The 16,684-nt window shown below is 37.6% G+C and overlaps 1 protein-coding gene across 3 annotated transcripts in view; it reads left to right on the top strand.

Moving 5' to 3' along the window:
• Window positions 1-16,684, top strand: part of PRUNE2 (prune homolog 2) — a 138,165-nt gene that overhangs the window by 98,674 nt on the left and 22,807 nt on the right. For all 3 annotated transcript variants that reach the window (XM_021380677.1, XM_021380675.1, XM_021380676.1), the window contains exon 11: window positions 15,834-15,913. In XM_021380677.1, coding sequence (XP_021236352.1) covers window positions 15,834-15,913 — 80 coding nt within the window. The remainder of the gene's footprint in view (window positions 1-15,833; window positions 15,914-16,684) is intronic.

Here is a 16,684-nt window from a genome sequence, read left to right as displayed (position 1 = left end):
AGAACAAGGGGTTGAGAAGTGGGCGAATAGCTATGTGATGCTTAGCTGCCTGCTGAGTTAAACACAACAGCAGGATAACATACTTCACTGCTGCTGCTACTGGAGGGAGCAATAAATTTTATGAACACTGAAGGTCATTTTATTCCTAATAGAAATCTAGCGTGTCTTACATAACTATATGAAGCTAGGTGATGACGCAGTACTGAAGCGCCAGAGGGAGAATATTATGCTAGCTTGTATGTATCAGCACACTTCTCACGCTATGTTTCTGGTTGTGTACAGCAGATCATTCTTGCTCTTATCTTTGCTGTAGGAAAGAATTATCATTTTTTTTTAGTGGGAAAAGTTAAAAAGAACTGAGGGAAATGCTGTAAACTTGAGGATGAAGAAATAGTGAGAGCGGTAGAGATAAGGGCACTGAAGTTTGGAAGGTTTGAGGGAGATCTTGGAAAGCTGGTGGCAAAACTGAGCAAAAGGACAAAGAATTTCTTTTGAACAACTGCCAAGATTTATTTAATCTACTAGAATAAATATTCTACTTAAAAATAGTAAAAAAAAAAAAGAACTTACTTTATCTTCCATGTAGCACGTTTTCAAAGAAGCAGGAATCAATCTCTTCTGCTCACTTATATAGTGACTCTTTGGCAAAGATACTTCTTCCACTGCCTCTGTCCAAAATAACTCTTTGACCATTGCTGTACTGCTGATTACTACATCTGCCTAGTACTGTAAGAAGCCCAGTAAATATTCAGTAGAGAAGACTGTTTTAATCATATTTAATCACACTGTGAAGATAATGAAATATGATCAAAATAAAATCTGTGACTATTTCAAGATTAGTAAGAGTTCTGGGACAAAGTCTGCGGTCTCTTTGCAGACTTTAGCCAAATGCACATCAACAGACATTAACGATTCAAGTCCAGGACCAATGTCCAGTACTGAATTGAAACAATGGAAGAGTGGAACCTGTTAAAAGAAAAAAATTATCAACTCCAGAGGAGCAAGGATTTTTGTCAGTTTTTTCTCAAAATGTCTATATTATCACCCCCAAACCAGGATAAGGTAGTGAATTAGAGAGCCCATGCTCTCCTTGCTTTAATGATCAAAGCTTGCTACTATATTTAGGAATTCTGAAGGACTGAAAATCTGCGGTAGGTTTTAGAGACCACATCCTGCAAAGTAACCTTTACTTTCCTGTGGATGTTTCTGTTTATTTTTTCACCCTGTTTACTGGTGGGACTGTCATCTTTCACTTCTATCATTGTTTATTAATTGGCCAAATTCACTAGAAAGCAATTCCAGGCACTCTGGGAACTAAGCTTGATGCTTCAGTGGTGCTTCCAACTCCTGCTGACCTACAAGACGATGGACTTGAAATCTTTCACTTGGCAGTACAATGTGTGACAATTCACTAAGCACAAGGAACATGCTTTAAAGGTTAAAAACAAGCATACAGGGAAAGGAGTGAAAACAGAGAAGGACCTTAAGTCCATGCAAATAAGAGTTTAATGCCTTGTAAAAAAAGGAAAAAAAAAAAAAGATTTGAAACTGAACTAAAGTTTTGATTGGGATGAGCCAGTCTCTTAGGATTGCAGGCTCAGAGCCTGCTTCTTTGGATGGGCGCTATACGATTGATGTATTTTACATGATTATGTATTGGATCATTATTATCACTGTAATAATGCACATTATGGATTTGAAGCTACTTGTCATGCATTATCCTTTGTGAAAATGTTGCTTCTGTGTAAAGAGAAGAATCACTGGAACACATTCAAAGCAGAAAAATTTCTGACAATATAGCTGCTAAATAAAACATTTTCTTTTTTTAAAAAAATCATTACAGTCTATTGTAATATCAGTGAATCTCACTACTAACCTTTTATTTAAACTGATGGAAGTAATAATATACGTTGTTCATGCATGCATTCTTATAGCACCATTTCTTTCCCTGTACTTGATTTGGTCTATGAAGTCATGACAACCATCTTTTTGGTTATCAATTTTGGGGTGATACAGTATTTTCCATCACCATCTGGAGGTTGAAAATTAATTAAAACTAAAAACCCAGTTTTCCATTGCAGAGCCAGCTGTTAAACAATAGCAGCAGCCAATATGGTGATGATCCCATTTTTGTAAAAATAACATTAATATTTACATGCACAATACCAAGTACATTAAAAACTTTTTAACATTTTAGGGGGACAACATTGCAGTGATAGAAAAAGGAAGAAGAGTCTACTTACTGTTACCCACTTGTGATTCTGAGATTTTGTTGTGAGGTGGAGCTGATGGATCCAATTTCTTAAACCAAAAAGACTTGGACTATGTTTGTATGGTTTTGTGGTCACATAAAAAAATACCCTGCTATTCAGAAACTACTTTTTCTGAGTTAATTCACTCTGTATTTTTTTAACCTATGTAATCAATGGCAAAATTTCAGCATTAGTGAGCTTTCAAACTTAATGCTGTTGACATAGACTTATCTTTGACAGTGAGCTGCAGTGAATTTTGGAGGTCCCAACGGAGACTCAAAATCTCAAGGACAATCTGTGCCATTCTGAGCACACAGGGTCAAAGCTTTCCCAATTTCATTCTGCTAATGACTTGTATTATGTAGAAATACTCCATAGCTCTATTTCCTGTACATCTGCTGAGTGTCTACGCTTGGGATTTAAAATAAATTAAAATCATCCAATTGAAAAAGTGCTAAAAATTATCGCCATTATTGAGAATTTTTATTTAGTTAGGTGGCAGTAGCATCAAAGATCACATTTCTACAGCAGCGTCCTCTTTAGAAAGTATATTTTAATTTGATTATTTCTGTAGTTTTCAGTGTTGGTCTGTTGTTCTTTAAAGTGGCGTGATTTACCAGGAGATCTGCAGTAGAGCAGGAGATGTTTTCCTATAGAATTACTAATACATTGAAGAATAAGGTGGGAACCACTGAATTTTTATTTATGCTGTTCTGTAGTTGTTCATGGAGATGTATTGACAAAATAAGGTTAGGATTTTGTTTGTTTTTGAATGCTTATAGCTTAGAAATTTGATGTGGAAACATCTCCAGTTCTCATCTTCAAGGAGGGGACTAACTAGCTGAAGGTTAGGCAGCCCTAGGGCCTGCTTTTCTGTTTTCCTTCACAGGACTGTAACAAAGAGGATTTAAAGCCCTTTTTAACTTGGCTTGTCTACACCCATTAGGCTTTTATGAAGGAAGCTGTGGTACTATGCTATATGGGAAGCAGGCCCCTAAGAAACACAGTCAGCAGCGCAGGCTATGAGCATTACTTCTTGGTTTGGATATGATTTTGTGTTGCCAGTATTCACCCGGGTCTGTGAATTGTGCTTAAAAAAAAAGAAAAAATTTGCATATGCATTTCCATAGCTGAATTGCAAACAGAACAAATTATGTAAAGCATGAATATGCATGTGCTCTATAACCATCGATGCAAACAGAAATGAGGGCTGAGATGGGCTGAATCCATAAGAACTTTTGTCATGCAATCTCTCATCGCAGGCTTTCCTCAGGCTCTGAAATGAAGCAGCAGGGAGCTTTTCACTGCAGCCAGCTGACTCGCTGTGTAAAGTTTGGAGATGCTATGACAAAGCTCCGCAGGGAACGCAAAATGCTGTTTCCGCAGCTAAAGCGCTGTTCTGTGTTCATTTCAGTGCTCCCTTACCCAAAGCCCTGTGGTAGCTGATTCATACGGCAGGCTATCTGAAGGCAGGTGATCACCCTTATTTAACAGAAACACTAGCCACGTGACAAGAAAATGGTGGAGGATGTGTATTCCTAGTAAACTGCTACAGAAAGAGGGATGCTGAAGTGCAGCAATAAAGCATCTGTACTATTTTCCCCGTAGAAAGGCCTCTTCAAGTCTTTAGAAGGTAAGCGTCTCTTTATACTGAGAGGCTGATTTGCGGGTTTTCTGATTAATGTCTCTATTGTTCCAGTTTCTTTAGACAGAAAAGGGGGAAGTGTTTGTTAGCAGGATGCAAAGCAACCCGGACCTCATTACTGAAAATCAGGCAGCTGCATTTTAATTCTACTGCAGCTCTTCATGAGAGAAGCTTGCATCAGTTCAATGGGGTTTCTTTTGTCTGGGTGCAGGCATGGTATTTGTAATTAGGAAACAAAACTTCACTGTACAATCACCTAGCACTTTAGATTATTTTCAGCTTGTTTGCCTGGCTCTGAGGACATGGTGGGAAAAAGAATGAATGTTGGGCTTTGTCACTGGATAACTTGTTTTTTAGACTGCTTAATTTCTGGCATAGTAATTGTTTGTAATAGCTCTTATGTAGTCTACTTGACAGTGGTATCGTGTTCATTTATTTTTATTGCTAGCGGTGGAAATGTGGTTTTTAAATTTTTTTGCAATATCCTCATATTTTTGCAAGGAACACATTCTATAATCTTTGAAGGTTACATGATAAAGGGTGCAGTAATAATCTCACTGGTAAAAGGACTGAAACATTTCTGCAGAAGTTGGTTTGTACAGGCACTGTTTTTGTTTAAATTCAATAAAGAGAGCTTGATTTGGCTCCATTCAGTGATTTGCATCTCTGTCTGTAATGAAGAAATGAAAATAATTTTCAGTTTTAAGTGTGATAAGCAAACAAATGATAATGATGCATAGTATGTATTGAAAAACTACAGAATGTCTAAATATTAGCTACTCGGTGCAACACTAATGGAAATGTTGGCAGGTGTATTTAGCTGGAGTCATTCCAAGAGAACAAGGGGCAGGCAGAGATGTCATCTTTATTAATATGCTTGAGAAGCAGAGCTATGTTGAGAAAGAGAATGCCCAGAGCTCTAGCAGCACTGTCAGGAGGCATTAAGGCAGCTGCAGGGGGCGGGAGGAAACAACGTGCACAAATCCTTATCCTTCCAAAACACTTCTTCTGAGGCTGCTGTGTTCCCCTCATACTCTCACTTGGGTGTCAGGGGAGTGCTAGGATCAAAAATAACTTCTCTATTCCTACCTTTGATAAGTTTGTCTGTTATTTGGTCTTGTGTGTCTGGACAGTAATAAAGTTTGTATAGTCACAGACAAGTCTGTCATTGGCATATATTTGCTGCTTAAAAAGCACAGATTCTGCTACAAGCAGTTTGTTCTGTTTTTATGGCATCACCATGATATTCAGCAGTAATAAGAAAATAATGTTGTCATCTTGTACTGCATGTATAGAAAGGCTTAGAGGGAAAAAAAAAGGTGATCTTTAAGCCAGAGTTCTTTTGTTCAGTTAAAAGATGCGTCACTCAGAGTTATGAAGAAATATTGTGTATGTTAGAATATGAATCTGTCGGCAGTTGTAAGCTGTTTGTATCACTGTAGTGTCTTTGGTATTGGAGACACTTCCTATGAGGCCCAGCACAAATATCCAGTAAAACATGGTGCTACAGTAACAAAATACATGATTGACATAGAGAGGCCAGCTGCTTGACAGGTTTCTTTGTGTACCTGCTTTTTTTCCTTTGAATGTTGAAAAAAGTGGCTAGAATGCCATGGAGTTTTATGAATTAACTCACTCAGATATTACTGATTAGTTTTAAGCATGTCCATGTAGACTCTGTAGCCACTGCAGCTGTGAAAAGTAGACAGCAGAAGGTTTATTTCATGGTACCAGATGAAAATTGACTCTCTTCTATAAAAACAAGATCAGTCTCCTCAGCAGAAAACACTGGCAGCAAACTTCGGAGAGCTGTCTGTGACGGACAGCAGCCTTTGCCAGATTGTCTGAAGAGGTGTGGCATGAGGCTGGCCTTGCCCTTCTATCTCCCAACCTATAGTGTATGAGGACTGCCTTACGGGGAAAGGAAGAACTCCATTTTCTCATCTCGTCCTGTACATTACTTCTTCAGTCTGGCATTTCTTGTTGCTATTTCGTTTTGCTATGTCTGACAATCACATATCTCCCAAACTTAAATTGGTTTTTATCTTTCTGCTGCTTCCATGGCTCTTCCAACTCAATGTAAGCAGACTTTTGCTTCTGATGAGAACTGGTGCCTTTCTGCTTCCCCCATCTCCATTTGCACATATCCTTTTGGTTCCACTTGCTGCAGGGCCTGACTGCATCCCCGCTGTAAGCACCTTCTGACAGTGCAAGTAGGCTCCTGGACTGCGGTCTTTGGTACTGCTTTCACTGCTTCAGCAGAGCTTATGTGCCCTGATTAGGTGTCTTCTCTGGCTCATGGCTGGACTTTTCCTCTATTTTTTCCGAGCTGCAAATCATAGAATTATGGAATATCTTGAGTTGGAAGGGACCTTAAAGTTCCAAGATCCCTGCCATGCGGAGAGCTGCCACCCACCTGCTCAGGCTGCCCAGGGCCCCATCGAGCCTGGCCTTGTATGTCTCTAGGGATGGGGCATCCAATGCTTCTGTGGGCAGCCCGTGCCAGTGCCTCACCACCCTCTCAGTGAAAAATTACCCCCTGACATCAAATCTAAATGTCCCTTCTTTTAGTTTAAAACTGTTCCCCCTTGTCCTGTCACTTCTGACTGATGATAACTTTTCAGTTACACCCGTTAAGATGTTTCAGTTTTAATCTGACCAGTTAAAATTCCCACTCTTTATCCTGTGTTGTTACATTCCCTGCTATCTGTTATGTCTCTGACCACTGCAGCTTTATGGGAGACTGAAATTTAACATCACCCCCTTTAGTGCCTTTCTTTAGATCAGTCATGACCAAGATAGGGAAAAAGTACTGGCTAGTTTTCACAGGTGTTTGCAGGTTAATTATCTGCTACCACAGATAAGATGATTTTAAGTTATAATAACATGGATAGTGAGTTGTGAAGTCATGGTTGCATTAGGAAGGAGGAGTGGAAATGCGGGTGTCCAGTGACATAGAAATAAGAAGAAAAGAGGAAATGACCAAATTAGCAAAGTTTAAAGTACTGAAGTTGACTAAGTGAAAATAGGAGAAGGATAAATAATGAAGTATAAAATAGGACCAGAGAAAAAATATTTTGAGGGGAAGAGAAAAATATAAATTGTATGGTGTAAAAAATGTTGTCATGTATCTTTTCATGTATATCAGCATGTTATCAATTGTGCAAGGGCTAAACATGAGATCAAAGAAATGCTAACAAAGTCTTAATGCTTTAATAAACAGACCAATAAATGTGGCATGAATCTGTAGATATTGTTGTTAAGTGAGTTCTTATGGCTAGCAGCAGATTGCCCCCAAACATATTCCATTAGGTGGGCAAGTCTAGATCAATCTCTTCTAGGATCCTTCATTCTAACATTTGATTTCAGTTATTCAAATCTGATAAAAAGTATCATCATCACTGCACATGTTGTTGTTCATACATTCATGGAAAGAAGTCAAGTGCATGATGCAGAAGTTGACAGTACTACAGAAAATAAAAGTAGAAAAGAGTAGTTAGTTCTATTATGGAACTAATGGTTATTACTAATGGTCAGAGGCATCCCAGCATGTCTTCATTTGAGAACAAATGTGTTTAATAAGGTGCAGACTGCAGTAATGGTTGAAGGGGAGTTCCCAAAACTCCACTAAAGAATCTCTGTAGGGTATAAAATGTACAGCTTCCTAAAGATTTTCAGCTTCTGACCTTGCAACATCTGCCTACTCTAAAAGAATTAGCATACTTCCTGGAAGCACAGATGGCTGCCCTGGGTCTAGAGTGCATGCTGTTTTTTAAGTGCTGTTCATGTGCCAGTTACATCATTTGGAATTGCAGGGGTTCTGAGGAATGCTTTTGACAGCACAATTTGGCAGGGTCCCTGTGAACTGCATAGTGCAATGAAAACTGGTTTTAGAGTGAGAAATGAATAACCTAAAACTGATTTTTTCTTAAGGAAGAATAATTATTCAATGATAGTGGATGTCAGGAAACAGATCCTACTTTACATGCTTCTGCAAACAAAATACTGAGTGAAGAGAATATTACTAAAGCAATGAAATTAGGAAATGCCTAGCAGGCTCTGCTGTCCGCAGTAAGAAGCATTGCTGGAGGTAGTGCTATTTCATGGATGTAGGCAGATAACACTGCCCTGAAGAATTAATTTTCTTCTCTTCCTGTCTGTCCTACTGGGTTCTTATGTGCTGCACAAGAGGTCACTAACAGTCAGCAGCTGCTTGAATTGCACATATCCTCCTCCTCTGACCCTGTCTGATCTGTTCTTTCTATGGATGCCACAACAGAGCCACTGGGACTTGAGTGAACTGATCTTTTTCAGGAGCAGCTTGTCATGAGAATCTGTAATGGCACATAGAAGATGTTATAAAATGCTGCATATTTAGAAAAAGAATCTCCAAGGTTATTAGACATCGTGTATTTGGAGCTGACAATAAATGACAACTTCAAAGTTTCTCTTTTCAAAGTTTTCCTTCTACTGTCTCAGTGAATAATTTCTTGCCCTTAACTCAGAAGTTGTTCAGGGAAAGTTAGTATTTGGTAATGCCTAATACTTGAGTGATTAGCACCTTTGAAAAGCACTAGAAAGGACTGATCATTCTGTCTTTACAGCAGTGTTTGCACAGTGCACGGTAAATTATGTTTGGGCATGCATAAAGGACAAGATAAGGTGCTGTTCGTGGTTTGTACTGTTTCCTAAGCATTCTGTAACCTGCTGATGGCAAACACCTAGAAAGGGACTCTGGGGTGGTTCTGGGCTCTGTTGCAGGCAGTGTCAGCCTGGCTGCCATTCCTAAGACCCCATTTCAATAAGACACACAGGTTTGGAATTTAGACCCAGTTTTCATCATTCTGCGTGGAGATGCTTTTTATTTTCTGTGTCTGGAAGTCACAGAAAAATTCCTGGATAATGAAGGAAGCCTGAAGCCCTGGATGCCTTCCATAAGCCTTCCTGACCCATGGACATGTTTATAAGGTTGTTAAAGTAGCCAAGTCAGTCACATTCTCACTCACTAATTTAGATTTGTTCCTCCATGGCTCCCTGCGTCCATTCCTGGCTTTGGCTTCCTCTCTTGTGCTGTGACACAGGGAGAGAACTGGCAAGGAATCAGAACAGACAGCCTATGGCTGCATAGCAGCAGTGAAAGCAGTGGCATGTGCCTAAGAACAGCAGCTTTTATTTTTATCAGACTTAAACTGATAAGAGCAGATAGGAGAGCCTATTACCGTCAGTGGCTACCTGGAAAAAATTGAGTCTTACTATACAGAGCTAGGATGAGGAGCAGGAGCAAAATGGATGGATAAACAGATGTGGTAACCCAAAGTTCTTTGGAGACTACAAAACATTTTCATGAAAATGGTTAAAAAAATTATGAATTGGCCTAGAGCCAGAAGTTTAACATACTTCAGTCAACATATAGAAATGGAAACAATTTAAGGCTTTTTGGCTAACGTATAGGATTTTTCTGCAGAAAAGATATTAATTTTTACAGACAAGTTTGGCTTTTTTATCCAACTTTGATGCTGAGAATGAATTTAAAAAAATGGGATGTGGAAAGCACCAACCAACAGCACAGTCAGTATAAGAAGCTTTATAATTGAAGAGTAAAGCATGAAAAACTAGGAAGTTACTAATTTTAAGCAATCATTTATTCCATGGCTATTGAGGAAGTGAGTGACTTGTTTTTCTATATGATGGGAATATTAGCATGTTTTTTTCTACTGTGCATCAGCATGAAAGTGATTAGTTGACGTTTGCACAGATGCTTGATAAATAAAGCTTTTAGCTCAAACAAGACAGCACAGATAATTTTTGGGGTTTTGGTTTGCATCCAGAAATGGTAATAAAAGTCTCATGCTTAAGCATAGATTCCAGCATTCGGATTAAAGACTTTTCCTGAACAAATTTGTGATTAAAAGAGGTACCAAATAAATAGCAATAGAAACAGTGTTAATTTAGTATGCTAACATATGGTTGCTAAATGCAGCTCTCGGGAGGTTATAAAATTAATCAGTTTTTACAAGTAACCTGTATGCAGTGATTACTTTTACACAGATGTGAGTAAAAGTAATGACTTCTTTTTCTAGTCTTAGATATCTTGGAGTGGACTTTTTCCAATATGTTCATTCTCTTGGTATGTAGTTGTAGCTAAAGAAGTCTGTGGCTGATACTGACTGAATCGTGCACGGCATATGTCAGTTTGATTTGTTGCATACTCTACTGTACTTTAAGTATCATTAATTTTGCTGAACTGAAAAAAGTCACACTGCAGTCTCCTCTACCTGTTAATAGGCAACTGTTGAAATTTTTGTTTATTGTCTGGAAAATTTGTAGCTAATGTCTAGTTTTAGGATGTAATTTTAAGAGTTGCTTTTAATGAGCACACTTGTTAATAGCGTTCTTCTTCTCTTCCAGCACTGTCCAGTTAGTTACTTTGCGACTAATGTTTATGACATCTGTGTTTCTTTTTTGTATATTTTTGTCAATCTTTTCTTAGACTACAGCCTATATTTTATCAGTTTTATTTTTCAACAGTACAGAATTGCACTTTTTTTCCTATAGTGTCGTCTTTAGGCTGTAGGCACAGCTGTTAAAGAATTACATCCAAGAGTTCTCTAAAATTGCTTTTAAAACACTTTTTCTCAATGTATCCTTGATATAAATTCCCATTTGTAAAGAGCTTAAAGATTTGCTGTAGGCTATATCTCAGAGTCTTCCTGTTCTGAGCTGGGGAACAGCAGTGTCACTAACTAGTCCAGAAGAGGCTATGCATCCTGCTGGTGGAGCAGCCTGGCTGCTGCTGCAGGCTCTCTGGGACTGGCCAACACAAGGCACTGTGTGCTCTGGCTGTGCCTGCAAGGCATTGACCCCTGCTTACCTTCAATCCTGAGTGCTCTTCCAAGGGCAGCTCTGTTGAGAGCCAACTGACAGGCATTGCTGGATAAAAGCCAAGGTGGTGGGGTTTTTTTATATCTGTCATGGAAAATACTGGACTGTCATGTCCAGTCCCTCAAGTTCTCATTTCTCACTGTCTGGTCCCCATGCCTGTGTACCAGCAGGGCTCCAATGAGAAGGTGCTTTGTGCTGGGTATCCTCTGCAAAAGCAGCTCAGGGAAGAGTGGAGTTCCCTACGCTTGTTTTTGTACCTAAAATTTCACAGTTAGTGCATTCTTCTTCCAAATAGCTCAATTTTCTATTGTCAGTCAGTGAGACAGTGGGCTGTAAGCAAGATTTTTATTTCATCTGAGACTGGAGTGTACCTGCATAATGTGTGGAATTTGAGAAGACAAAAAAAAAGCCGGATGTCTGGTCTCTGAATAACCTTTTCACTGTACTTCATCTCCCTTTCTTCCATTTAGTTTCCAAAACAAGCATGTAGTAGTATGAGTTAAGGTGATTTCATCTTTGTCATTCCTTTTAATAAGCCTTTTGAAAATTTTGAAGTATTGCTGAGTACAGAGGGAATGGCAGGGTGCAAATATGACTAACTCAAATAGGAAAAGTGTTTTGCAGTTGTTGTCAGTTCCACATCAGATTAAAAGTTTGTTGTTTTTTTTTTTAATTGGTGAGCCCAGAAACTTGTAAAATATGTAAAATTTAAAGTCTGAGTGGCACACAATTTTTAGTGGATTAGAGTGGAGGGATTTGCTGTAAAAAGGCTGCATTACTGTTGTCTCTTGTAGGTTGCAGGTGTTCATTCAGAGCAACAAGCTGGAGAGCTAATTTGTTTTAGACTAAAGTGTTTAACTTCTTGGTATGTAATAGCCACATAACGTCTTGGGAACTGGTGATATATCACATATGACAGAGTGTGAGGCAGCACAGCCCATAGGGATTATGACATATTGCTGTGAATATTCAGAGCTGCTCTTTCCAAAATAGCCAAATACCGTTCTATCTAGAAAAGTCAGAAAAGATAACTTTTATTCTGAGAAATACTGACCTGAGAGGGCACTAAGAAGTATTTAAAGATTATTAGTTTACTGAGCTGTAAGAATGACAGATTCAAGAAAGAGCAGGGAAAGGATTTCAGCTTCCACTCTCTGTCTGCTCTCCTCATAAGAATCCGGTAACTTGCTCTGAAGCGCTTTTGAGAAATAGGGTTTTTCTGGCTACTTCTGAACAGTGATGTAAACCTGAGTTATCAAAGCAAATATGCAGTAACTTGATTCCCATCTGATTCTTAAATGGCTGGTCTGTGTGTAACATAAAAGAAGTCATTTATGACACAAAAAACTTATTTTGCTTTGACCTCTGTTCTGAGGTTCTGGGCGAAAGATCTATTTTTTTTTTAAACCAATCTAGTAAACCATACCTGATTAGACTGGAGCTTTCTAAAGTAGCTTAATTTACTTCTTCAACAAGGAACATTGACTAAAAGGAAAAAAAGTTCAATTTTCTGGCACTTTCGGCCATATCGTCTATACCATCAATTGCAATTATATGAAGGGCAGGGAATTTGGAAACCATAATTTTGGGAATATGTAAAGTATTCTGTGGGTAAAGGAGACAGTTGCTTAGTTTAAGTATCTGTATTCCATCCCTTGTTACTTGAGATCTGTTGAGACCTGGTGCTCTCTCAGCTTATGCACACCCAGAAATTCCTCTGCAGTGTGCTGATTAACTCAGAACAGCACGCTCACAAAATCTGTTATAAATTAGGCAGCTATATCTCTAGAACAAACTTCATGCGTGCTGTGCTTGTTCTCACCACAGTGGGCAGTCTGAAGAGCAACACCAGCGACATGTGTTGAGATAACATTGTACCCACTAAACCCCCAGATTAACCCACTACTAGTTTTTGACTGAACAAATATTAATTACAAATTTCTTTTTAAAACATTAAATTTCACTGAACATAGACTATGCATATCTGGGAAGGACTCTTTAAACTGCTTTGGTAATACACAAGGAGGCTAGGAAAATGGGGATCTTACTCCACAGCAGCCTTTCCCTTACTTCTTCCCTTCACTTCCCCAAAAGTCTGTTGACTGTTCATTTGATAGCAAGCAGGTTCTTGTTTTCCTAATCAAATGTCCCAATAAGGATGATATAGACTATTGACATTATGTTGATGATATAGCATTTTCACAGAGATTTTCAGAGAAGTTCTCATGCTGTTGGCTTGTAATGCCTAATTCTTTGAGTAGCAGTAGCTGTATTTCAGCAGAAATTCAAGCCAAAAGATATGAAAGATATTTATATTTTAGTTGACCAGAAACGTGCCATTCTTGTGATGACTGTTTTAGGCTCAGCTGTAGCTGTCCAACTGAAAGCAGAAAAACATTTGGAATTAACTCTGTGAAAGTGTAAGAGATTCTAGAGAAAACAGCAATGCCTGCTCCAATTATGTACACATTTTTTAAAAGAAGATCAAAATACCACAGGGAGAAAAGTCATCTTGAGGTAATCCTGGAAGTGTCATGAATTAGGATAATTCTATCCCAGACATTAATACAATTCTAGGCAAGTCATAAAATTTTGAATCAATTGTAGGAAATTGCTATATCAAATGATACAAAGAGTTTCTGTAAGGATGGCATATACAAAATGCAGTTGTGCTCTTACCATATAGAGGAGAAGATTATCTTAATTTCACTTGAACACTTGTATAGGCTTTTTGCAGAGAATACCATCTCATTTTAATACAGAATTTAAAAAAGAATCACTGTCTTCCTGTAGCTTGCTCTTCACAGACCTTGCAGTAAGAACATTTCCTTTCAAATTAGTTCCTGCAGTGATTTCTGAAGCTTGTTCAGTTAGGAATTATCTTTTGATGTGATGAGGATATAAGGCAATTTTATAAATTAATGGCCTGTATGTTACAACCAAAACTCCACACAGGTCAGTCAGTATACACACCCTTGTGGATCTGAGAATTCCCAAACTGATGCAATGTAGGAAATGTACATAGTTTTTACAATTAGTAAGCTGAATAAAACCTAACATAAAATTTTAATCTGAATTAAAATGGAATAGAAGTACTCATCTTTCCCCCACCTTGTTTCCACCACTATAATTTCTTACCTTATTCTTCTGTTACAACATACTTGTCATTAGAATTCAGGTTTGTTTCTGCTGAGTTTAGCAGAATAAATTAGGCTTCATTATTCGTATTTTACTGTGACTTGAAGACTACAAAAGAAGCCAAAGAGCCTAATAATTTATTTACATTTTCTGAGTAAATTGTGGTGCTGTTCTATGTGTCAGTTTTCTGTACAGCTTGTGAACACAGATGATACTAAAAAGCAGGAAAAAAAATGATAATTTGCAGTCAGTTTATGCCATTCATTTTATTATGAGCAGATACTTGCTGCTTTACTTTTCTTTGCCATTCTAATGTGTGTTTAAAGAGCATATTGCAAGCCTTACTTGACAGTAATTCTGCATATTTCAGAACTGGTGTTACATGGAAATAATTAAGTGGTTAATCTTTGCATTTTTGAGAGATCTACTCTACAGTAGTTGGGGATAAATAAGTAAAGCTAGCTAGCAAGATATGTCCATTTTTATTTAGAGACAAATCCTGATCACAAGCTGAGAAGCATAAACATGGTCCTAATCTTATGCTGTCTATAATATATATAAGCTCTTATGGGAAGGATGTGAGTTCACTAGTTTTAATATCTGTATTGGGAATTTGATGCTATAGGGCTTGGGGTAAAGATCTTTTACAATTCTGAGCACAGTGAAGACTTCGCCTTACTTTTGGCCTATAGGTACACATTTATATATAAACTTATACAAAATCAACAAGAAGTAACAGAAACTGTATTCATACTCTGATACAACGATTGGCCAGAAGTCTTGTCTGCGCACACTGAAATAGTAAGAGCAATGCTAATGGAGAAAGAGAGGATATGAACTAACTGCAGGGGAGATAAGGCAAGCCTATTCAGACCCATTCAGCTGAATCATGCAGAACAGAGCTAGCTGATGATGTGGCAGAGAAGAGTACCCACTTTGCTCTCATCACATCTCTGTGAATCAGTGCGTAAAAATCCTATTATTCTCCTTCTGTTAAAAACAGGAATATAAAAGGAAAAAATGCTATAATTATTTAGGTAAAACAAGTGAAGTTTTTTATAGCCACACATTTTTAGTGCAAGCAATTTGAAAGCTGTTAAGAGTTGTTTCCTGTCAGAATCATCCTCTCAGTAAGCATTTTGTAAAATACTTGAATGGAAAATGAACATGAAAACAGTTCATGACAGATTACTTTAAACACTGAAGGACCTTTGTTATAATTTTCACCTCTCAATGCCTTTTGCTTGTTGTATGTGGGCATATCAAAGATGATTTGTAGTCAATGTAGTCAAAATTATACATTTTACAACATTTTAGTCTCTGAAAATCGATAATGGAGTTTTGGTTCCCAATTTTTGTGCTTCCTGTGCACTTTCAATGCAGGACATCAATTTTCCCCTGATTATAGAATGACTGCTTTGGGTCAGAATTTCTTTCAAGTACAAATTATGTCAAAAGAATGAAAAAACCCTTATGATCTGATTTTTGCTATATAGTAACAGCAGGTATAGAAAAGAAAGCATTATTATGAAACACTTGCTGTGATGTATAGTTTGCATATAGTAGCTGAATCTTCCCAAAATCTTGCATTCTATTGGACAGTTGAGAAAAGACCAACTTTATTTGTATAAAATGAGAAACATTGCTGTTTGCCAGCTTACTGTTATTCACTTCTGCGTCTTGATCTAGGTAAAAGTTGCTGTGTGGGTCCTACAGTCACCAAAGGCTCTACAGACATGCGTAAATAAGTGATAAGGACTGCATAATAGAATTACAGCAGCTGTGTTTGATTGTCTCTTATATTAATATGGTTTTAATCTTCTAAAGTGAATAGGTAGAAAATCATACGTGTTATCTTGAGAGCATGATCAACTTATGCATCTCTTTAAGATGTTGATTTTTGTTTAACTTCTCAGGTTGATACAAGATAATGTGGGAATGGATATCCCCTTTGCTGAGGGTGTATTAAGCCCCAGTTCTGCAGAGATGAGGCCTGGTAAGAGAAGCTGTAACTCATTATCTTAATTATAGCTTAGTCCCTTGGCATTTAATTATGTGGTAAGAAAGATGTTTCTGTGCTGCTAAGAAAAAAAAAAAAAAACAGAGTTAAAAGGTGTTAAATTTGTTTTATTTAGTCAATTTTCTTCTTCACTTGACAAATGATAATTGTAGTGTGCTATTTCCTCTTGTACGTCATTGTCATTGCTTGTTTAGTCCTTGCAATGTTTAAATAGTTGCTATTGTTTATCTTATATGTGAATACTATATAAGTGAACAAAGTTAACATCAGAATATTCTGAACAGAACACCTTGAGATGTGGCACATTATGCAGTGACCAGGGGCAAAGTTATACCTAACTTCTGTTTTGTTGAGGACTACTTTCATTTAAGACTGAACATGAAACTCTGAGGTGTTTTTTTTTTTTTCTGTTATTGTATATTTAGTTATGACTAAAGACATAGTTTCTACTTGCAAATCTTTATCACTTGGATGGCAGAAGAGGCATAACAAAACAGGCAGGAGATTTTAACTTGTATAAATTTCTTCAGGATTCAGCAGTGTGTTTGTTGATAACTCATATGATTTATATATTCCTCTTTTAAATCTCAAACCCCATGGATCAGACTGTGTACAAAGCTTGATTTTTGGCTAGTGATTGTAAAAAAGTGTATCTGGATTTTACATATTTTAAGTGCTCCCAGCTACATCTGCAATCCCTGTGCATGCTTGTTTTATTTTTTAAAATATGTATGTGTGATTTTTTTA

The sequence above is a fragment of the Numida meleagris genome, chromosome Z, assembly GCF_002078875.1.
Source record: "Numida meleagris isolate 19003 breed g44 Domestic line chromosome Z, NumMel1.0, whole genome shotgun sequence".
NCBI lineage: Eukaryota > Metazoa > Chordata > Aves > Galliformes > Numididae > Numida > Numida meleagris.
The sequence above is the reverse complement of the archived record's forward strand: the minus strand, read 5'-3'. Positions and strand labels throughout refer to the sequence as shown.